Here is a 24,305-nt window from a genome sequence, read left to right on the forward strand (position 1 = left end):
CGGGGGGGGGGGGGTGCGTGACGTCTCACCGCGTCACTGCCCGGCTCCCCGTGACGTCATTTGCGATGAATAAAACCGTCTCTGGGTCGGGGAGGTGGAGGGGGAGGGGAGAGGTTCGCGCGGAAGCGGTTCAAAGCGCTCGGCGCGATGACGCCAGAGGGAAGCGCCGGGCCGGGCCGGGCCGTCACCGCGCGGCTGGCAGCGTGCGGGCCGGGCCGAGCCGAGCCGGGCCGGGCTGAGCCATGGCTCCCGCCGCCGTGCCGGCGCCCGAGGTGCAGTTCGCGCAGCGGCTGGCCGCCAACGAGAAGCGCATCCGGGACCGCGCCGTTAAGAAGCTGCGGGGGTACATCAGCGGCCGCACGCAGCGCCCCGAGGGTACGGATGGGGCTTCCCGGGGACGCGCTTGTGCCCCGCCGGCGGGGGCCGGGGGAACGCGTGCGGGGGGCCGGAGACGTTGCCGGGCCTGCCCTGCCAGCCCGGGGTCGCTGCGTGGCGACTTGGGGTTGTTTTTTTTTTTCCCTTTTCCTTTTATTTTTTCGCCTCTGTTTATTTTATTTTATTTTATTTTATTTTATTTTATTTTTTAGGAGAGTGGGGAAGCGTTTAGATGCTTAGTTGCAGCCGGTTCTCCTTCAGGTTACCTGGGTTGTCTCATCCCCCTGCCTTCGTGGTATCGGCAAGGTTTGCTGGCCCACGTGGAGCCCCGCATGGCTGCCCCGGGGCCCGAAGCAGGCACCCTTCAGCGGCGTGCCGGGCCGCAGCCTGTGTAAGCCAGGCTTGCTGGCTTCGGGCAGGCCACCGTGCAGCTGGCTGCAGCTGGAGGTGCCTGTGTGCACCCTCTGCTCACCCGCGCGGGAGGCTTACCGGAGCAGTCACTGACCATGGGAATGCACGGGCCCCGTTGGGTAAACTTCCTCCTTGGAGCAAGAAGGAGCGCGGTGTGGGGATGTCCGGCAGCTTCTGTGATGCACGTGGGTGGCTGTTCCCAGCACACCGAGTTGTAAGCTGGATGCTGTCCGTGAGGCAGCCTAGACCTGGCACACTAAGATCTAAACTGAAAGGCTGGCGCAGCCGAAGTTAATTCTTTGCAGAGACCCTGGGGAAGGTGTTTCTTCCCTTTCCAAATAATATTTGAGCTATTTTCCATGCTTTCAGAGGGAAGGACATGTATAACATTACTGGCCTTACTGGGTCAGGCCAGGGGGCCAGTAGCTCATCATCCCATTTCTTACAGCTATCATAGACCCAGGGGATGCCTAGTGTGAGCAAGCGAGTGTATGTGGGTATTGCCCCCACATATTTCCTAAGCTTCCATCTGTTTTTAGCTCTGGAGACTTCCTATGCCGGATGTGACATCGTATATTCAGTACTTTTCTGTGCATCTTAGCACAAAGCACAGCTTTCTCTTGAGTTTGTGGATGTAGCCAGCCAAGTGGAGAGGAGCACCCTAACTCAGGGAACAGGTTGCATATTCAGCTAAAGCCTTAAAATGTTAGGAAACTAACACAGGGAAACAGTGAGTTGGAATGTCAACTATTTGTGCGTTAAGGTTAACTTTCTGTGAAATGCAAACAACTGGGAAACCAAGGTGACTTAATTTCCAGTGCTCTTAGATTGATTTGCTCTTAGGTACCGTGTAAGCTGGTAATTACTAAATTTTAAGTTAACTTTTTCAGACTTGGAGAGAAAGTATTATGTTGAAGGGAGGTTAAGTTATTAATGAGCAGGCTTATATCCACGCAGGGTTCTGCCAGAGACAAGGGTCACACATCAGGTAACCCAGCTAGACGCTTTAACTTGAACAATCGAAAACTTACTGACTTTTCAAAGAGGGGGTGGAGTTCCTGCTGACGTTCACTCCGGTCAGATGTTTCACAGGTAGACAGAACACAAGCCAAGGACTGTTCAGTGTGGTCTATGCTAGGCCATGCTGGGGAGACTTTGAAGAGATAGAGCCTTCCTTGATTTTAAAGAAGTTAAGTTCTGTAGAAGGTATAGAATGGGTGAAGTCCTTATATGTGTTTGATGAGTTTGGATGAGCATGTTAGTCCTTGGAAGTGTTCATTTAATTTTTTTTTTCATGTTAATTCATTCTTAAAGTCCATGCCTTGAAAGAGGAAAGGTGTGCTATACTGGGCTGATGATTGGAGGGTCACATTTGATTGTATCATCTAATATATTGTATAGAGAAATCAGTAAATGAATTGGTGAAAGAATAGCGAGAGCAAACGTTAAAAGAAGGAAGATTGTGAGATGTTTTCAAATGCTAGCTGCGTTTACTTGAGCCCAGTGCTGTAAAGGATTTATGTAAGTATACCATTCCCACTGAAATAAGCTTGTCTGGGTTCTTGGAGATAATCTACAGTAAATTAACAATTTTAACTAGCATTGTCAAACCAGAATAACTCCCAGACAGAAATGCTAACAGGACTTCCATTAAAGTAGCATGTCTTCAGTAGTTGCTTATGAGTGATTACTACTGCAAGCTCCCGCACTGTACATAGAGTTACAGTCCAGATACAAAGACTAAACTTTCTCAAGGTATCTTTAAGATAAAGGCCTTCGGCTTTGCACGCTGCATTTAGGCTGAGATTTTAAAATAACCTTGCCAGAATGATTGTTTGCCAGGAGTGGATGGTGACAGCAGGGCTCGCAAAATGGAAAAATAGAAAACCCAGTCTTGAAAAGTACTTTCTGAGTGACTGGGAAAAGGAACGTGCTCTAGAACATTTTAGTCAGGGTTCTTTGTCAGGATGACAAAGGATTGCCTAGGACACTTTTAAAAGTCCTCATTGTCTGAAAAGCAACCCTGTGGAAAAGCAACCCTGTGGGAAGTCCACGCTCCTTAGACAAAGTCTCTTGGGCCATCTTTATAGATAGAAGCTGATATCCTTGGGGCATAAGCCTAGTATCTGATGCCTCTATGGAGTTAATGCTTCTTACCGCTACATATGTAGCGTATCAATCTGTTAAATATAAAAAATAACATTTATTAAGTGAATATTAAATCAGTGAAACAAATGGTATCATGTTTAACCTGACATCACTGACAAATCCAAGTTAAACTTTTAATTAATACTGGTAGGCATACTGCTTTCTCCGGTGCACTTTGCATGTATCTTCCCCCACCTCTACTTCCTTTCTTTTTAACTGAGCATGACTGAAGATGATTTAACTAAAATGTTTACAGTTTTTTGTCTGAGTAAAGAGTGGTGCAGTACTGATGATTGCTTTCAAATGACTTGTTTCCGGGAGAACGTGCTCAATTTGGATCTAGCAACAGGCCGTAGCTTGAAAATAGCTCTAGTAGGTTTTTGCAGCTACTTTGTATGCTGTTAAAATGTTAATTCTCAAAAATGTATTTGGGATCTCTAATTGTTTTTTTCAAGCATTCTTTCCAGGTAGTACTTTCTGTCTGTAATGTGTGCTTTTGGCTACAGTGTGAATTCTTACACTGTAGTGAAAACAATCTTTGCGGTTAAAATTCAGGTGATACTGTACCTCAAGAATAAATGCAATGAAAATATTTTCTTTATAGTTGCTCAGGCTCTTTGATTATGCCTCTTAGTGTAGGAGAAAACTTGTTGACTGTCAGAAGCATATGCTACCAAATGAAGCCACATCTCATCTATGATTTCTTTGTTACTTCGGCACAAGATAGAAGCCTAAAGTCAAGGAATGACTAAACTATGCCGAGTGGCCTTCCAGTTAGTCTGCTTATAGTGGGAATCAACATTTGGCTAAGAAAATATAACAACAGTAAAGGAGAGCAGGAAAGAGAGACTACTGCTTGAAAGCACATGGGTGGAAGTTTGGTGGATTTTTCATTTTCATTCGATCTTCTTGTATTCCACAGGTGGCTTCAGCCAAGAAGAACTGCTAAAAATATGGAAGGGGCTGTTCTATTGCATGTGGATGCAGGATAAACCTCTGCTACAGGTATAGTAACTGCTTTTATATTTGCCTGAGTGGGTCTCCTAAAACATACTAATTTACAATAGTGAGGATGACCGTGGTGAGTCTTGCACACTTTTCTTTCTTCTGCTGCTGCTCATATGTGGCATGTGCAGGAGAGGTGTCCAATTCTGTGATCCTCACCACATGAACAGAAGCCTAAATGGCATGGTGCTAGCAATCACCCTTTCAAAAGCAGGTGCAGCTGTTTGCCTTCCAAATGAAATATGCATAATTACAAAGTGCATGGATTTGATGGGACTACAGCAGTAGCAGCAGGTTGCCCTTAACTGTAACTTCAATATACATGTAACCTTCAGTTAGTCTAGTTCAAAAGTTTCAAACTTCCTTTTCTTTTGTTATTATGAAGAGTTTGGTGGCACTGGCACTTCCTCCACTACAGTTTTTGCTTCCTCCTCCAGTTCGTCTACCTAATTTCAGAAGATAACAGTTCTGGAGTACCAAAACTTGGTAACCTCACTTAACCAGTTTTCAAATCACTTGTCTCTTTGCGTGAGCAAGTTTTATATCATAAACAGTACAGAGAGTTCCACCTACAGTGAACCCACGTTAAGACAGTACCCCTGAAACATATAATGTGTTAATTCAAATATACTGGATTATTCTCCTCCCTTTTTAGTCCTGTTTGCTGTCAAAAGGATCATGTGTGCAGAGACTAGACAGGGCTTGATAGCCTTGACTCTTCTCTTAAAATGGACCTAAATCCAGTGGAAGGACAGCTATGGTGCTAAAGCATCTGCTAAGAGAATATTTCTTCATTTTAAGGGGTGTTTTGTTGTATTCGTACTTGCTGTTTTCTGGTTGAATGTGTAGTGAGGAGACCAAGCTCTGAAACATGCTATACTAACTGTATTTATTTACTTTTAGGAAGAACTTGCAAATAATATCTCACAGCTTATCCACGTGATTCAGAGTACTGAGGCTCGTAAGTACTATTTCATTACCTGACTCATTTTGAACCCACTATCACAGTCCCAGAACAGAGACAGCAAGATACAGGTGGTTCCTTGTTTTTTCCTTTGTTTGTTGTCCAGCTGGAATGTGTGATTGCATTAAGGGAAGCATCTGTGCCCTGAATCAGATGCAGTTTATCTCTGGTTGTTGCAGGGGAAGGGTTGTACCTCCAGTGCAATAAAGGTGAGATTTCACAGGATGTGTGGCAAAGCAAACTTGTCCCCTTGCTTTGCCATTCTGCAGCTACTTGTTCTGGGTATATCGTACTCAAAACCAACCTTGTTTGTACACTTAACAGCTCATGAAACTGCACTTGAAATGCAGTGCTTGGTCAGAGCCAAACTAGCATGGGTAGACATGAGTGCAGAATGGGTGTCTTGCTCTAATTTTTGCATTTATAACAGAAAATATACATATACAGAGCTCAGGCTCAGTAACTTCCTTTTATTACAATCCTTACTGTAGTTCCACTTGCCTTTGAAAGTAGCTGTGTGCCTTTCTTGGTTTTCTGAAGTTTAATCAGCTTGTCCTTGTACTCATCTCAAGCAGGTCTTCCCTTAGTTCTCTCCCAGTCCTTTGGTAAACCCCTAGGGAAAAACATCTCTCCCTCATGTTGCAGTGATTTCTTGAGATTTTTAGGTTAGTGAAAAACTTTTGTGCCAGATGTGCTGCTGATTTTTTTTCTTATTTTCTTACAGGACACTTGTTCATTCAAACATTTTGGCAAACTATGAGCCGTGAATGGAATGGGTTAGACAATCTGCGTCTTGATAAGTATTATATGGTAATACTTACGAGCTCACTTGTAGATCTTTTCTGGTGTAAATGGTGATGTTGTGCTGGAGGACAGCTTTGTCTGCACGTGCATTTATGTTTATTGTAAGAGAAGACAAGTGACTGTCTTCATGATGCATTGCAAGACATTCTTTTTAAAGGTTTTCAGCCATTGTCCAAGATCTTAAAATAATTTGTCATGCCATGAGTGCTTTTTTGCTTGCCTTCCTTTATAACAGTGATATTTCTCATGGATTTTCATTGGGAAAAGCTTCTTAGGGAGGAAGCTATTTTCCTGCATAAGTGCCCTCACTACATATTAATACTGTCTAGGTGGACACAGCATCAGCATCAATAATTTAGATCAGACTACTTAAAGACTTCTGTGACTCTATACAAAAAAACAGTTGTCACTAGAACACTGACTTCCCGCCACTAACTCATCCACTGTAGTAAGTTCAGCTATCAGTCCTTTCTATAGGAAGCACTACATTAAGAGACGGCAAAATCAGTGAAAGAACACTCTTAAATGACCTACTTTTCTAAAGAACAAAATTAATTTAATCTTTTTACTTGAAAGAAGCTAATTGCAGGCACACTTGCTGCTGTATTTTGTTGTTCAGTGTTAGCAGAAAGCAGGTGTTAAATAAGTGTTCTGAGCTAGTTTAATGTAGCTGGTTTACATATGGCTGTCTCTTAGCGAAAGGTTCCAGTCAATTAAATGATTATTGTTATAATCTGTCCTTATTGTTGTCTCCAGTTGAAGTTGTGGGTTTTTAGATATGGCAGCACTTAATGAAGAAATCGGGGTGATGGAGCAGGAGAAAGCTGTATGGTAGAGACAGTCATTGATTTTGCTGGGCTCGCTATATGAGGATATTTACTGTCTTTGGAACCTCACAGCATCCATCTGTAGCTTGACATAATAGACAAGTCTCTGAATGTTTGGGGGAGGAAGCTTTTCATCTTGTACTATGAAGAGCTTTGCAAAGAAATCTATTTCTATTACAGCACACCAACTCTTTTCCTTATGAATGCGTGTAACAGGTTTTGTACTTTGCAGCTAATCCGTCTGATTCTGAGGCAGTCTTTCGAAGTGCTGAAAAGAAATGGCTGGGATGAAAGGTAAGCAGACTTCTGAATGTAATTTCTTCATAGAGAAGTTACCCAATTTATTTCTTATCAACATTTAATAGATCCCTTTTCTCTGCAGATGGTGCTGTCATGAAGTCTTAGCACTAAGATTAATTTGTTCTCTGAATCTCTTATGATAAGTAGTTTAGAAAAAAACGAGTCTTGAAATACGAGACCTCCAGATATATGATGGGGTTTGCCAGATCTTTTTTACTTAGCCAAAAGAGTTAGCAGTGGAACATTATCTCTGGAGAGATTAGACTGAGTCAGCATCCCAGAAAACACAGAAAAGGAACTTATTCTTGGTTGCAGTACGTTTCTCACTGACTTTTCCCCCCTCCCCCCCCACTGTTTAATCATGATGACTTGCCTTTTCATGAGACTGAACTGGAAGTTACTACTTAATTGTATACAACAGGGAGCCGGTTTACATCAGCAAGTTTATTTGTATTTCTTCCATATCTTATCAAATGGCAAGGAATTGCAGCTATCTTGCTTTGTTTAGAGCATCTCTAAGATGAATTTAAACTGATGAAGAGCTTTAAAGTCTCTTAATTGTAGGCTATCAAGCACTTTAAGTTTATCCTTTATCTCTCCGTGCTTTCTGGAATGCAGATGCATGTAGGTGTGGTATCATGGAAATAAAAGGGAATGTAAAGCTGAAGTGCCTGTCATCCCCTCTTTTACCTTAATTTTTATTGGGTAAACGACCACAGGTTGAAGAGCTAAAAGTGCTCCGTAAAAAACAACAAAGTGTGGGAGGAAGGAATTGGAGGTGGCTTGACAAAGCCAGTACTCTTTCCCACACACATTTCCATGGCAGGGACGTGGTCACCCAGAGTGATCCCTGACAAAGTGCCATTATTTAGCTTGCCTTTTTCCATCCCCTTGGTCTCTGCCCATTGACCCATCCTGTCCAGGTCCCTCTGCAGGGCCTTCCTACCCTCTGGTAGACCGACACTTCCCCAAGCTTGATGTGACAGCATGTCTTTTTGAGCCATGCAATTCCAGCAGGGGGAAGTATTTGTTGGTAGTCCAGAAGTTAGTTACTGAACAGAGCCACTGCCCTTACAGCTCAGTCACTTCTGGCTTGAGCTCTTGGGACGATGATGTTTTACGCCTAACAGCGTATGATCTGTTCTTTGGTGTAAATGTTTTGCTCAAAGGGACAGTGGATAGTATTCTTCAATACAGGCAAGGTCCGCTCAGCTGAAACAAGTTTGAGAAGGATCAGTGTTAAATTTAACTGTTGGGTGCACACCAAAATGAAAATTGTCTTGTAAGATGGGGGGTGGTAGATGTTGTTCATCAAGGATGAATGTGACAGTCTGGGGCTTTAGGAATGCCCTGCTCAAATGGCAGAAGCCCTCATCCTATCCATCAATCAGATGGGATAGTAAAGTTCAGTCTGTGTTAAAGTATGAATTTTAAAACCATCATTTCCACTCTAGCACACTGGTAGATTGTGATGCTACGAAACAGTCTAGACTGTAAGGAGTTCTAATTATGGATGGCTTATTTAATTGGTTTTTAAGATGTGAAAATTCATCACTGGATTTATTCCTCGTGGCTGTTGAACAGCCATCTTAAGAACTGGTAAAACTGGAAATGGCTAGGGTTTTTTTTTTTTCTTTCAAAGCAAACAGAATCTGAGCAATTAAGTAAGAATGTCTTGCTCTCTTTCTTTCTTTCTTTCTTTTTGTAGTCTAAGAGAACTATTACTGCAGCTATTAATGAAAGAAGTTATGGACCCAGACAGCAATACTCCCAGCGGAATAAAGTTCCATCTCATTGATATCTATCTTCAAGAATTGGCTAAAGTTGGTGCAAAGGAGGTTAGAAAATACATTTTAATTTTCTTCCTGATTAATGTCAACTGTGGCATTCAGCACTTCAGAAGAAATACAGTTTTTGTGTATTAGTGTAGAAAATGGGAATATAATAGTTTCTCTCAGTTTTCTGACTACTGGCATTCGCTCCAAATTGAGGTTGGAAATAGCAAAGAGTTTTACCATTCTCGTTTGTTTGTTTCACAGAATGGACTTAAATTCTTTTCCCTTGCATGAACATGTTTGCTAGTTCTTGCTTTCACAAAGACTGACAGAAAGCCTGCTCTTGGCTGATTCTCTAATACACCGAAATAGAGGAAGAAAACAAGCTTTCAAAGATCTGTTTTTTTGTTGTTGCTCAATGCACAGGTCTGAAGGCAACAAGTTAACCTTTACATTTAGTTGTTGTTTTGCTGATGACAACTGTCTTTCTCTGCTGTGGATTGCTGCCTGCTTTTGTTCCAGGTGCCCTTAATTTTGGTAGATGCTGTAGAGTTTTGCAGCAGCTGAAAGCCTGTTGCTGCAGCTGTTGTTGCTGACTTCTCTTAAGAGTGTTTCTCCTGTTAGTCCACAAGGCTGAGCTGTCTGCTGCCCCATGCTTAGTTTCAGGCTCATTTTTGTCCTCCTTTATGGCATCTGATACTTGCCATAGCAGTGGCTGAAACTGTTAGCAATTTTCCACTTGTATCCTTTGCAGAACTTCTGTTGCTGCAGATTGTGGAGTGAGAGAGAGGTCTCTACAAGAAAAGTGTCTGGTCTTGGAACATAAATAACGTCTGCAGCTCCATAGTAATAGACCTCTTGATCCATGGCTAAGCCACTTCAGGTGACCCTGGGGGAGACTCAGACTTGCAGACTACTTGAAATCATAGGCAGTGTTTATAAGTTTAGTTGAGGGAAGGAAAGGTCTTTATCTTTAGTAATATTGTAATTGACAGTGTTTTGGTCTATGCTGTCAGGTTAAGAGAAACACAGATCTTACTCATGTTTATGCTTCAGGCTTTCTTTGTGAAAGAGCACCAAACTATTTAAGATTTCTTGGTCTCATTTTTCCATTTTTGAAATAAGAAGCCTCATTATGTTTCCTCTACTAAGAAAGTTAAGGTTTGCAAAGCAGTTAGCATTTTTATAATGCTTCCAGGGAGTACCCAGAAGTTAGTGGTAGCAGTGGTAAGAAAAAGTTGCTGAATATTCCTGTTCATTGGAATTAGACAGCATGCTGAAAGACTGACATAATTTCTTAAAGATGATCCCCCGCCACACCAAACATTCAAGGAATTTGAGTATGCACATATAATATTTACTGTGCTAATTTTTTTTTCCTAATCATACAGCTCACAGCAGACCAGAATCTCAAGTTCATCGAACCTTTCTGCAAGTTTGTTGCCAAATCAAAGGAGTAAGTTTAATGAAAGGATAAGTATTTCTTATTTCTTCAACTAAGAAATTTTTGCAACAGTGCTCTGCATCCTAATAAATGGGTTAAAGAAGATAACACAGTGTAACTTCAGAATGTAGAGAAAGAAGGGTATTTTACTGTGTATGCAGTCATTTGAAGATAACTGATGTTTATCAAAGTTACAAATAACCCTTATGGTTTTATTAAAAAAAAAAAGTCTGGTTAGCTTTGTTTTTAACATGCATGGTGCAGCTGATCTGGTTAGATTTCTCTGTTGCTGCAATGTAGTGTAAAGCAGTATATAAACACAGTGAAATTTAAGAGGGGGATGTTGGCAGGACACCTACTCAGCTATGGTTATTTCAATTTAAAGGACTGCTGTTTAGGAAGTAACAGGTTCACTTCCCTTATCTGGAGAGCTAGATGCTCTTCTTTCTTCCTTCTTACACATTTTCCCTATGTCCCCCAAATTCCCCCTTTTTTTTTGAACGTGAGAAGGTAGGGTTTGTATGCTTCTGCCTTCCCATTCTCATTTCTACTCTCTTTTAATACAGTCCTAGCATGATGCATGCTGTAGCCAGTGGTATCTTTGAAGTCATTGTGGATCAGTCCCCTTATGCCATTGAGGACCTAATGAAAGAACTGGGTAGTGGCAGTGATGAGGAAGGCATGTCTGAAGACGATGAACACGGAAATGATGAGGTGCTTAAAACCAAAGGTGAGGAGAAAATTCTAAGTGGCCTTGGTAACACTAGGATCACAAAAAATCTGCTTCTTTAAAATTTCTGTTCTGAACCACTCAAGCACATGTTGAGGGTGATGTAAGGGTAATTGTGATTTGATCCCCTCAGATGAGTTTAAGCAGAGTGGTTCCTCTAGAACATGTCACAGAAATGAGCGGTCTCTGTTAAACCAAACAATAATCAGCTTTCCGCAACAGTGGGAGATAATCTGGTCTGGCTTTTGGTTCTTAGGTATTCAGAACTTTTTTGCAGGTGTGGTTTTGGCATCCTGTGAGGGTGTAAAGTTTAGAAAAGGGGGAAAAAAAAGGCTGAGCAGTAATGTTTTCAATCCAGGTATGCTTTGGTACAGAGACAATTCAAAAGCACTCAGATAAGCAATACACAATAATTGCATTAATGGTGACAAAGTAGTTAAAGCAGTACAGATTTCCAAGCTAGTGTGAAGAAAAATGCACCTGATCTTCTGCCTATATGAGAGCTGTGCTTGGTATGTCTGTTTTTACAAACTAAACATTAATATTCATTATTTTCTTTAATTGCAGCAGATAAATGCTTTTCAAAAAAATCAGCGCAGAGCTCTGATAAAACAGAGGATGTTTATGAAAATGCTGATGACAGTATTGGGCCTGTTCTTCAGGTTTGTTGCTTGCTTTCTTTGTTGATAGTAATTTCCCTGTTTTCTTTTTTTGATCCTTTTCAGGAAGTACTGAAATAAAGGGTGTTAATTGGATAAACATATTAAAAAATGTTAATCCCCTTCTGCCTTAATGTACGTTGGTATTTATGTAATGTACTCTGAGTACTTCATAAGGAAATAAATCCATGTTTAAGTTCTGATTCCTTCTTCCCCTCTATCATACCTTCTGCGCTTTTCTTCCTGTTTCAAGAGTTCAGGAATGTGCGGCAAAAGCCAAAGAACTAAGAACAGTCAAGTAGTCAGCATAAGTTTTATTGACAGTAAGAGCAAAAGTAAAGGGTGGTGGGATGCATAAGAGAAACAGTAACATGTTGCAGTCTGCATTTTTAAGGCCTTCCAGTGCAGTGTAGTGTTTCTGAAATATCTGCCTGAGTGCGTTTGGTGGATCCTCTTCATGCATCTGTGGCTTTTAAGCAAGAATTAGGATGTGTCGTACTGTAAATGTGGTACATAAATATTCTGGGGAGTTTTGAAGTTGGTTGGCTTCTCTCATCAATAGGAATTAAGGTTAGAAATGTTATGGGAAGTGATACTGAGTTCAACTGCTCTGTTAATGAAGCAACCATCTGTAAAACTCAGTTTACGTGTGTGAGGGGGTGTAAATTTCAACAGAGAAAAGTTACTTTGGGTTTAAAGGATGTGTACGCTACTTGAAGTGGTGGTAATGTGAGTTTATTGAGTAATGTGAGTTTCATTGCATGATAAGCCAACGAAGAAAAATTCTCTTACTTTCCTCCAACAGTTTGATTACAAGGCTGTTGCTGACAAACTCTTTGAACTGGCAAGCAAGAAAAATATACCTGCGCGTAACAGAAGGTGTCTGTACAAGCTGGTCAGAAAGTGAGTTCCGTTGAAATATACATCACGTCAGCTGCAGCTGTTTATCTACACTGGGTGGCTTTGTACTGCAAGATGACATTAGATTGTGTATGACGCAAGTTACATGGTACAGGAGAAGTGTTAAATTCCTCTTTTCTCAAAACTTTCAGGTTTGGGGTTTCTGAGGCACATCTCTTCTGGAATGAGCGCTTGTATTTTACACAGGAAAATGCATTGTTCTTATTTTGACAAAAGTATAATAAAGTACGGTGACACTATGCTGCTAGTGCTATAATTGGTACTAAATCAGTAATACTCTTTTGTTTTCCTTCTTTCCCTCCCTCCCCACCTCCAGGTTCCAGGACTTAGCAGAAGGTAAGGACTGAGCAGCATACAGACAGCCTCTTTCCATTAAACGATACATAATGTTCCCTATGCAATATATATTGCAAATTTTTTTTTGTTATGTGTATGTCAAGGATTTTGTGCGCAAAGAAGGGCAATGAAGCTGGTGAAGCATCTGGAGGTGAAGTCTTACGAGGAGCAGTTGAGGGAAATGAGGTTATTTAGCTTATAGCAGGGGGCTCAGGGGAGGCCTTACTGGTCTTGGCAACTACCACAAAGGAGGCTGTAGCAGGGTAGGGGTCCGTCTCTTCTCCCAGATAACAAGTGAAAGGACAAGAGGAAACAGCCTCGGGTTGCACTAGGGGAGGTATAGGGTGGATACTAGGGGAGTTTTTTTCATTGGAAGGGCTATGAGGCATTGGAACGGGCTGCCCAGGGAAGTGGTTGAGTCCCCATCCCTGGAAGTATTCAGATGTGCAGGTGTGCTTAGGGACATGGTTTAGTGGTAGACTCGGCAGTGCTAGGTTAATGGTTGGACTTGGTGATCTTGGAGGTCTTTTCCAACCTAAGAGATTCCATTCTATGATACTGTAGTGTTGTGGGTTTTTTCTCCTTTAACCTCATTAAGACACATTGCACATCTTTGGTGTGGTGGCCAAATCCTCATCACAGTTTGGCCAGCCCTGTGCTTTGTCCATAAATAATTATTTTTCTTAAATAAGAATCTTTGGTATGATTTTCTTTTGTCCTGAATGGGTAACAGGGAGTTGATTTTCTTTCTCTTGGGATTATGCTGTATATGAACAGCAACATAGGAAATACTGGTAGTTTTCAGATATGTTATCCTTCTTCCTCAACAGGAATCTTCCCCGAAGATTTTCCTGAAGATGTTTCTACAGATGAAGATGATGATACATTCAGCAGGGGAAGGCGAAAGAAAAAAGCTGTCAAACCTTTGGAGAAAAACAATTTGGGAAAAGTAAAAGGTAAGGCAAGATCATCCTTTGGAAGAGAGACTATCCCTAATCACTTGTGCAGTTCGGCAAAGTATCAGAGCTGTTCCGAAGGTGACATAAGCTGTTCTTCAGAATGCACTGATCTGTAGAGAAGGTTAAATGTGAAATTAAGGTCTCTTTGAAAGGAGTGAAAGCTTTGTTACTAATTTTGAGGCAAAGATCACCTCGGTTTTGATCCAAAGCAGAAATGGGAGCAGTTGTTTGCATTAGTCCATTGAGCAGTTCAGTTTACTGTAGGAAAACAGATATGAAAGCCTTCTTGCAATCGAATGACTTAAAATACAGGAATTTGGGGGTGCTTCTGGAAAGGTGAAGGATTTCTAAGAAGCACACGCAGGAGTCATGGCTTATTGACATGACAAAAGCTGAACTGTACCCCAAAATATTTCACCAAATTACTGAACCTGAGATGGCCTTCTGTTGGGCTTAATAGGCAGGTAATAACTCTTCCTAGCAGTATTACTATACAGAAGGGTGTTACCACAGGAAATGGCTTAGATATCAGCTGTGACGAGGTGAGATCAGCAGAACATTAATTAGGCTAGGAGGTGGGAGAATGCAATGTGTTGACTAGCTGCACTAGTAAAACTAGTGATGGTTGGTAGCAGGAAAATGCTAAGCCTGTTGGGGGGCAGGCAGGGGGGAATAACTAAACAGAGCTCAGTTGCTTGAAGTTCCTTTGTGTTTCACGTCTGTATGGTATTCCTCTTGGGGTAGACTCAGGGAAGGATGAAGAAGAGGCTTCAAGTGCGCAGGAGACATCAGTTCATCAGAAGAGGAGGAAAAAAAGGAAGAAGCGGGACGGCCCAAGTGCTGATTCTGGAAAGGCTGATGGAAACTGTGAGGAGGGAATAGCTGAAACATCTGGATCTACTGTATTGAACCAGGGAAATGTGTCAGAAAATAACAAGGAAAGGAAGAAAAAGAAAGTGCTAGTAAATGAGGTGAACGAGACCAAAAATGTAACAACTGACACCAGAGATAAGCACAGCACCTCTGTGCAGACCAGTCAGACTGACACAGAACAGAGTAAAAAGACTCAGTCAAAGAAAACCAATCCAAAAGTGCAGAATGTTCCTGTAAAGCCTGCGTGTCAGAATGGACCAGCTAATGCCAGTGGGGCAGAGGATGCCAGCCCATCTGTCACACCGTTAATTTCTAAGGTTGTGAAAAAGAAACAAAAAGCAGAGTCTGCCCTGGTCAATGGGGATGCCTTTTTGCAGCAGACTGGCCTGAAATCCAACAAGGAGAGCTTGCCTGGGACACTGTCAAGAGATGCAGACTCTGAATCTGTACTCTCCAAGAAGGTCAAATTGAAGAAAAAGACAAAGCTGGTTAGTTTGGAAGGGATGAAGGTCTCCAACCAGAAAGCAGCAACCCTGAAAAAGAAGAGGAAAGTAAAAGAGGTGCTAAATTCTGTTGAAGCCAATGGAGTTGTGGAGACTGCATGCAAGAAAAGCAGACAGGAGGTACGTAGATCTCTCTCTCCCTACCCTACTCCCCAGCCTTCCTTACAAACTGCCAGGCTACTTTTCAAGCCTGGCCTCAGCTTTCTGAGTGTGGGACTTCATGAGCAGGTTGTGTGCTGATGTCACCAAAAGGACCAGCTTCCCAGAAATCCTCACCCCTGCCACTTTTTTATGCCTTCTTATGCAGCGACACTAAAGCCTGTGCTAGGTACTCATCTGAAAAACTCATGTAGCTGAGATCTGTAGTATTTGGGTGTGGGTCTTTGGTTGGTTGGTTGTTTTTGTTACCCCCTTGGTTATTTATTCATTGGCACCGGGTGTGGTGGAGCTTACAGCATGCTTACAAGGGCACATTTTGGCAAAAAGATGGGAATGCAAAAAGGGTGGCAGCACTTGTCTGTTGGCTGACTGGTCAGTCAGTACACAAACCAGCGGGCCAGTTTTCCTATGTGTAATTCCAAAGAAACAACAGAATTTGCTGTTTCTTGCTCAATCCATGAAGCTGGGTGTGTGTGTTTTGGGTGGGGAAGGGTCATGAAAGAGATGTTGAAAGTTGAGTCAGAAGGAGAATACTGATTTTTAAGTGAGCAGAGTAAAGCTTAAAATAAGTAATTCTTTTTTCATTGCTTGAAAAATGTTTTATTTCCTAGTTTTAGTAAGGTAATTAGTAAGGTAATATTGGTCTTTTATCCAGAAATTGAGTGACATATTTATTAAAAAAAAAAAATCAAATATTGAGAGGGAGGAGGAGGAAAAAAAGCAAACAAGTTCAGCTTTATTTCACGGTTGTTTCCAGAATCTGGGAAGCTAAAAGACTTTTAAAGCAGAAGTGACTTTCAAATTGAGAGAAGCTGTATCCCCAGACACTCTGCAGCTGTGCCGTGGAAACTGTTTTAAGAATTTCACATCTATAGGTTGCTGTAGAGCACGGATGAACTTTCCTTTCACAGTAGTCCACAGATACCAGGCTGGAAGGTTCTGGACGTGTTGTTAGTGGCACTGCCACTGCAGGTCCTGAAAATTGCCTTGTGCTGGAAAGAAGGGTTGCTTTAAATGGCAATACTCAGTATGAATCTGAGGGGAGGGCATCAAACCAGTAACAACATACACTTGCTGGGTTTCTTGAGTGTACACAGATGTCAGAGTCTACTTTTTTTTTTTGTCTCCATCCCAGCCTAAAGGTGAATTTGTTCATTAGCTGCATCTCTCTTCCATTTAGAGGTACCATGGAAGAGATTTTGCTAAAAGGCAAGAAAAAAGACACCATCAGCACTTGGGTGCAGGAGTGCTGGGTTGCTTGTAAGGGAGCCTCATGCACAGGAGAAAAAAATTGGCTTTGTTTGCATTCTCATGGGCCAGGGAAATGTTTCACAAGTTCCACTTTCCTTGCTATGCAATGAGCTTCATGTTCCAGAGCAGAGCCAGCCTTGTATTTGCAGTCATGGTAACTGTAAGCTTAGTTCCTGAGAGTTAATCAGGATGATGGGCTTGTGTGAGTACCAGCTAGCATGCTCTCAGCTGTGGCAGTGTTTATGGAGCCATGTGTGGTAAGCTCTGAGCACCAATTGTTGTACTAGGTATAGTTAGCTACTGTGCTTTTGTACTGAGAGGATTTTTTTCCTTCCCTCTTTATAGGAAAGCAGCACCGCTCTAGCACCATTAAAGAAAAAGAAAGCAAAACCAGGAAGTGATTTTGTAAAATTTGAAAAATCAACTTTACCAAAGCCGGTATTCTTCAGGAAAGCCAAAAGCGCCATCTCTGCCACCAGGGCCTCCATGCAGGTAATGTGATCTCACAAACGGCATCTACATCTTGCCACAGGTCTCTTCCCCAAACTAAGCGCATGCATGTCCTTACTCTTGCTGTCTCTTCCAGTCTGTTAGTCTCTTGACACAACCAGATAAACCTGGAAATACTGTTGCATTTCTGGAGCCATGTGTGGCTCTCTCTGCAAGGAGTTTCAGAAAATGAGTTGTAGGCATCTTTAAAGTCTCTTCTTCCTCCCGCACTGATTTCAAAACTACCTTTCTGTTGTAAGGATGTCATTCTGAACCTGCTCATTTCACAAGAAAACAAAAGCGTTAACTGAGTTTGGTCATGCTAAGGGACTCTGAGCCTCCATTTCTTCCCACTTGCAGAAGCTGGTAGCAGTACAGGGCTTCAAAAGACTGCCTTCTTTTCTAAACCTTTTTAACATTCATCTTTTCAAGCCCTCTTTGCGCTTTGAGGTGTGAGCGCATTGAAGCCAGTGTGTTTAATACAGAATCTTGTTTGTTGAATTATGTAAGGACCTTAGGGGGAATGTCACTTCTCTACACACGGGATGTTTGCTTTTAGCTGGAAAATCAGTGCTGTCATAGCAGAGGGCAGCATTTCAGTGGTAGAGAATTGGAGGGGATGGAGGTAAAAGAATTCATGCTGTTGCCTGACAAGTCTTACTTTATTTTCTATTTTGCTTCATAGCTGAATAAACTGCAATCATCCGGCTCCAAAAAAGTCACCTTTGGCTTGAATAAAAACATGACTGCTGGTGAGTCTGATATATCTGTGTGTCTCCACAGCCTCTTGTGTTACCAAGGAAGGGGGAAGCTGTACACATTCACATACCCTCCCTGTCTCTCACGCTCTCATCCCTTTTTGTCTAAATACTTGTGTACATTTCACGAACCCGTTTATAAAGCATCCTCAAGTTCCCATCCAGTGGAGATGATGAAATTCAGGATGTTATGCCCAAAATGCTAGACTTGAGTGATTCTAGGGTGCTACTTCACTGACTTGCAGATGGAGCCTTGCAGACTAAAAACAGCGCAGTAGTGACAAGCTCTCCTTCCTGGGCCTCCTGTTACACAGGGTTGCCTCTCAGGAAGCAGATGCACTTCATGTTCTTCATTGCTGAGTGCTGTATATTAGAACAAAGGCATTGATACGATGAGCTCAGGCTGTATTACAGCAAAGCTTCACTTTATTTTGTTTGCTTCTGATTTATTATAGTAATGAGTAGATAAATATCAGTCCTGCCCTGGATCCCACATGTAAGCAGACAGATTTCCCTGTTCCCAACTTCTGTGCTATGGAGCAAGACATTTTCCAATTCCATGTATTCATTTAGCTACTCTTTTTTACTCGGATGTGTGCTATAGGCAAAGTTCAAATGGAGAATAGTGGGGTTTGGTATATGTATTTATGTGAATATAACACAGCTGCACAAAGAAGAGAAATGCATATCTACTAGCAGAGGTGATAACCAGCAATCTCTAGAGATGCGCTGCTTAAATATAAGAACAGCACCACTACTCACCCATTGTGATCCCTTAAAAGAACGTGGGGTGTTTGGGGTACATAAAACACTTGTTTCTGAGGAGTAGGCTAAGTCTCCAGCCTGTGAAGCCACGGGGAATGGTTCACAGCTTCTCTGTGCATTGCGACAGATCCCGTTCTCAAAGAGACTCAGCCAAAAATTGCATTTCACCACGATCTTTCTCTTTTTCCACCAAAGTCTTAGGCTAGACTTGTGTGATCCTTAGTGATGGACTTAGAGATCTAAAGCAAACTTCCAGGGCTGGACAGTTCCACAATTGATTGATTGGGCCCAGGAATTGTATTGCTTTTAACCTGCTTGCTTGATTTTCAACAGAATTTAAAAAGACGGACAAAAGTATCTTGGTGAGCCCGGAAGGACTGTCCCGTGTAGCTTTCAACCCTGAACAGAAACCCCGTCACGGAGTGCTGAAGTCACCTGCAGGAACCCCAACAGGAGAGTCTAAGCTGAAGAAACCATTTACTGTTCCAGCTAAGAAGAAATCAACTGCTATGGACTTCTTTTAAACTAATAGATGTGGCCTACTTTTGTACAGAACATTTTGCTAAACTAGAACATTCTCTGGAGGTATTTTGAACTTGTTTATTTTTTTAAGTTAATATTGTATATACAAGATTCTGGTTGTGACCTGGGACATTGCTATTTTGACACCACTTCAGCTGTATCTTGAAATATTTGTTTTTTCTATTAACAGAAGAGAAACAAAATCCAGTCTCTGCTCAGGTGTGGTCTACAAAAAGTCTGGTCTCTGTCCATGTAATTCCCAAGAGACCCATCCATTTAATTAAGGAATGTTGAGGGTTAGATTGCTCTGGGAATTTTTTGAGCCAGTTAAAGAAAACTTGCACTTCATGCTGTTAAACTGTCTCTCACTGGATAGGGCTTAAGAAGTAAAAAACACACATTTTTAACCCTATTAGTTGTTCATGTAACTTTAAAGTTTTACCCCATCATTTTTCCTGTGTCAACCTTCTCATCTGTTAATCCTTCTCGAAATAATGATTACCTCATGTCTCTGCTTAATACCAGCTGGACTTGCTTCACTTTACCCAAGTAAGCAAGCTTTTCCTGGAATGATAAATGCGTAGCTGCTCACCGATACAAATAAGCCTTCACAGCGGGTTGCCTGTAGAGCTGAGAACACTCACCATGTTATTTGCGGTAACACAAGTGCCAAAGCTGACTTACACTTGTCATATTGTAAGCTGGCTTCTTCTCTCTACTGTAACCAAAACAATGCTCTCACATGAAAGAAATCCTTGATAACTCCAGGCAGTCTCCCTCCCACCCGTCCACCCCCTGTGCTGACTTTCCTGAAGGTCTCACAAGGATCGTAATTTTCCTCTCTAGCAGCTGGTGTCACCACATTTTACCAGAGCTCAGATCTCATTCAATGAATGAACTTCTGATTGTAGTAAAGCTAGATCAGCGTAGTGCATCCTTGGCTATAGGGTACACATCTCACACTTTTGGTGCCTCTCAACACAGGGTGAAACTCTACAGCCCGAACAGTTTGGTTTTGGCTTTGATGTAGAACCAGAAGAGAGTTCTTTCTGCAGCATTTCCTTGTATTAGGTTTTTATTTGGACTTCTTACTGCTGCTGTGCATGCTTTGATTTCTTTTTTTTCTTTGCTTCTTTGGTACAGAGTGAGGTGTACTTCTCTGAGAATCTATTAATGTAATTTGAGGGGGAACTGTGCGGAAGGGGAGAGCAAACAAATCTAAACTTCTGATATGGTTGAAAGATTTTAAATGTTTCTTTGAAAGTTTTGCTTATGCAAATGAAGTAAAGGCTTTGCAGCAGATCTCTACATTAGAGTTCCGTTTCAAAGCAGACCTGGTGCCAGAACAAAGCTGTTCATGAAACTTCCCACCAGCTGCTTCCAGGATCCTTTAAGAGAGAGAGTAGGCCTGCTTCATTACTTTGTCTCATGATAACTGATAAACGTTTAGCTGCTTCAGCCAGCAAAATTAAACGTTGTGGCATAACATATTTGCTTACTCAAATACTACTTTTTAACAGTCTTTGCTGATTGTCCTCCGACAGATTACTCCCCATAAGTAACTGGGTTAAAACCACTCTTTCATAGTTCACCTAGAGTTCCTTCAAAATACTTGTGTCCTTGTAGATTGCTAGTTGGTCTCAGTTAATTCTAATCCATGCTGGTTCTTGCACTAAATTTGTGGTACTGCCATCAGAGTGTTAGAAAGTCATTTTGCTTGTCTTTTCTCATATAAATGAAGGACTGATTTATTTAAAAAAAAAAAAAGTTTCTATTGGTTTAACAGATCAGTAAAGAACTCTGGAGAATACATCTGATAAAATTGATAATATCTGCTGTTCGAGCAATCATTGTTAATCTTTAAAATGTCATTTTTTTAATTAGCATAATGCAATTTTCTGACAAGACAATAAGTGTGTTGTACCTTTATCTTGTACTTGGGTGAGAAGTCGTTTGGAATTTGCATAAAAGAATTTGTACGTGCATGGCTGTTCATGCAGTATGTTGAAGATGCAATATTCCTCCTAGGATAGAGATGCAAACAATCAGTAGGTGGATCTGGTTTGCATAGATAAATCAAGGATGGGGATGCATTGGGGTTTGGTTTATTATATATAACCTATTATGGAAATGTATTTAAATAGTCATCTAAATCTCTTTTAATTGGCTCTGAATCTTTTGAACCTGTTGCTTGTTCAAGTACCCTGTTGCCCACAGTAATAAATGGAGCAGGCAGGAATGGCAGTCAGTTTTTTAGCTAAAATTTTAGTGGTGTGGTTGTGTGTTGGGATTCATGCCTAATGGTGTGCCATGGCGCTGCCACAGTGTTTTGTACATATGCATGTGGAGTGTGTATTGTCTGCAGCAGTGTCTAGAACTTCATCCAGGACAACTTTACAAACAAAAATCAAACCCTGTCAATTCAGTTTCATTGGCATTGTTGGGTTAAATTGATGCAAAAACTATGCAAAATATTTGCATAGTGAAAGTTGCAATATCCATTTTTCTTCTTTTTGTCTTCAATGTTTAAATGTTACATCTGGGATACCCACTGCACAGACAAAAGGGCATTGTAAGGAGAGGTGTATCTATGGGGGGAAAAAAGTAAAAGAAAAACTGATCTAACCTGTTTGTCTCTTCGTAGTTTTTTCAGAGTTATTCTAATTCTACAGCTGCCATTCACTCTGAGTTAAAATATGTTTCTGGCATACCTTTTAAAAGACAGTATTTTATAATGGTTATCTACAGGTATGTTACAAATCTGATCAGCTTTGCATTTCTTAAGCTCAAATCATTTATAATTCTTTATAGCTTCAAGAGAACTCAAAAGCACAAAATTCAGCAAGGTATAAAGTTGAAACTATATTTGAATTGTTGGGCATGTAAGATCTTCTGTAGTCTATCAAAGCTTTGTGACTTGGAAGGCATTAAATGCCCTTTTTTGTATTTCCTGTGCTTAGACTCATTACATGCATTAAAAAGCTCCATGCATTGTTTATGTACCTCTGCAACAGCATTGTTAATGCAAATTTGGTGTCTAAGCATTAGATCATTTAGTCTTGTTCAATAAATCTTTTTTTTCTTGTGGACATTGTATTTTGGATAAATCTGTAAATGTGGGGGGTGGGATATGGGGCCTGCTTGAAAGCACAAAGTTGTTGCGTTCACACTGCTTTCTCTCATTATGGCTGTATACTGTATGAAGTAACCAGAAGTGATGAAGAAGACTGTGTCAGAAGTAACATAGGGCTGTGATAGGATACTCCTCTTCGTGCACCTTGAGCTACCCTTGAGCTACTGGCCTTTGGGATTTCACCATAGAGAAGACAGCAGCAGCTGAATGATTGCTGAAAAGAAGCAAAGTAGCTCAAACACTATCAGTCCTTGAATTAAGATTGCTAACTGAAGCAGTAATATGGTGCAACATGTACTTCAAAGGTATAATAGTGCAGGTACCAAAGGTGGTAAGAGATGAGAGCCCTAAAAGCTGTTTCCATGTTAAAAGCAGTAGAGTGAAGTACGTGTTAGATACACCTAGAATCCTACACAGTATTTTATGTCTCTGTTTTGGGAACTGATAGGTCCTGCACTTGAGCAGGATCAATACAAAGAAATGATGCTGTGTTTTCTTGAGAGGCACTGAATTTTCAGAAATGCAAAAAAAATATATATATTCAAAGAAAAGCAACTGATCCACAGCACTGGCACTAGTAAAACTAAACTATAATTGAAAACAGATTTCCCTCAGAATAAAGTCCTGTAAAAGTAATTTACGTGTCTTTATGGATACCTAAGTTTTAAATGGTAGCATGTTTTGACAGCAGCAGAGCATGTAGCTTTAAATTAACTGCTGTATATGCTTTTATTTTACATGGGGTAAGGTAGAAAATCTCATTTGTAGTTCAGCCGTGGGGCCAAGATATGGCTTACTTCTATATCGTATGCAGCCTTCATGTTGTGTAGGATCTTAGTCACTTTGGTGGAGTGCTGTACGGTGGAACTTGTACTGCCTACTTCAAGGGACCTATCCACTTCAAGGGATCACTGTAGGATTCTGTGCCCCTCGTGCTTCTCAATGGGATCCACGCAGGCAGGTTGGACCGGGGTTGGCATCTCGGTGATCCAGTGACTGGCTGATGTTTCCAGGAAGGTAGAAAATGTCTGTCCTCACAATATTCTGCAAGGTAACACAAGTACATCTTACGTTTGATTCTCACCATGCAAGTCGAGGAGAAACACAGTGACTCTTTGAAGACTAATATAGTCCATAGTAGAACTAGAACAATAGAAACAACCCTTCCTGTGGGAAAAACGTGTTTGTTTGTTTGTTTGTTTTTAAAAAAAGAAACCTTCAAAACCTGTTTTAGAGCCTTGTTTAAGTTAATTTCATCCTGGAAGTTGAATTATTTTACAAAAATTGACTTTGAAAAGCATACAGCAGACCCTGGTCTGTACTGCTGCTTATATTATTTCTGAGAGGTAGACTTCAGTTTCTAGCACCTCCATATTGCCTTTCTGATGCTGGCTGGACCCTGTTAGCAGTTTTGTATTTTAATGGTGTGATTTTTCAGTCCTTCCTACGTAAGCAGTCTTGAATGTTTATTTCTGGAGATGAGCCTAGGCTTAAAATCCTTCCTACAAGTCAATTGTGCGTGGATTCCTTGTGGAGAGTTCAACCGAGAAGAGCATTTATGGTGACATCATTCCTTTAGGACTGTATGCTGTTTTTCTGAATTACCACACAGTGTTTTGGATTCAACACCAGCATCTAGTAGCCAACGTCAAAGTTGCTTTTAACAACAACAACAAAAAAAGCCTCCAGTGTCTTCGCTGTGGGCATTTTACAGTGTTCCACACAGAACATGTAACATGCTCTAACAGTCCCTAGGCTAAGCTGTGCCTTGTTTACATTTCTCCTTCAGATGTTTGTCTTGCAGAATAAAAATAAAGTCCTGGGAGGTTTTGGATTCTGCTCACTGCAGTGTTTGTTTTGTTTTGTTTTGTTTTTGTTTGTTTGTTTGTTTGCTTGCTTACTATGTACAAGTTCTTCAGTCTTGGAAACTCTCCTGTTAGCATTCCTGCAATATTTGTTGCTGAGGTTAGTCACTCTTTCTTCCTCTGGTTGACCTTCAAGGGAGACTCACAGGGCTAACCAGACGGTGAATGCAATGCTCAACGTAAAAATATGCACACGAAGTCAGAAAAAAAAATACACTAGAAGGGATAAAGACTGAAACTGGGGTTCAAGATCTTAAGGGAGAAGTCTTCCTTTTTTGTTAAGTCCACTAAGATTCCCAGGCACTCAACTCCTTAGCATTTCTTTCTGT

The 24,305-nt window shown here is 41.3% G+C and overlaps 1 protein-coding gene across 1 annotated transcript; it reads left to right on the forward strand.

The window, feature by feature from the left end:
• The first annotated feature begins 148 nt into the window (after positions 1-148).
• RRP1B (ribosomal RNA processing 1B) lies at positions 149-22,067 on the forward strand. Its single transcript, XM_035315922.1, has 16 exons — positions 149-375; positions 3,857-3,939; positions 4,843-4,900; positions 5,628-5,713; positions 6,767-6,828; positions 8,543-8,672; positions 10,001-10,065; positions 10,620-10,783; positions 11,351-11,445; positions 12,248-12,345; positions 12,680-12,699; positions 13,530-13,655; positions 14,403-15,154; positions 16,790-16,936; positions 17,619-17,685; positions 18,790-22,067. Exons 1-16 carry the CDS (start codon positions 243-245, stop codon positions 18,978-18,980), a joined length of 2,277 nt encoding a protein of 758 aa, XP_035171813.1. The 5' UTR covers positions 149-242; the 3' UTR covers positions 18,981-22,067.
• Positions 22,068-24,305: the final 2,238 nt, after the last annotated feature.

The sequence above is a fragment of the Oxyura jamaicensis genome, chromosome 1, assembly GCF_011077185.1.
Source record: "Oxyura jamaicensis isolate SHBP4307 breed ruddy duck chromosome 1, BPBGC_Ojam_1.0, whole genome shotgun sequence".
In the NCBI taxonomy this organism is placed as follows: Eukaryota; Metazoa; Chordata; class Aves; order Anseriformes; family Anatidae; genus Oxyura; species Oxyura jamaicensis.

Bases quoted from the DNA above. Each gene is read 5' to 3' on its own strand.
- RRP1B (XM_035315922.1), top strand. From the start codon at position 243: ATGGCTCCCGCCGCCGTGCCGGCGCCCGAGGTGCAGTTCGCGCAGCGG. The intron at 11,446-12,247 runs GTTTGTTGCTTG...TTCCTCCAACAG, and splicing joins GTATTGGGCCTGTTCTTCAG to TTTGATTACAAGGCTGTTGC. The intron at 15,155-16,789 runs GTACGTAGATCT...CCCTCTTTATAG, and splicing joins GCAAGAAAAGCAGACAGGAG to GAAAGCAGCACCGCTCTAGC.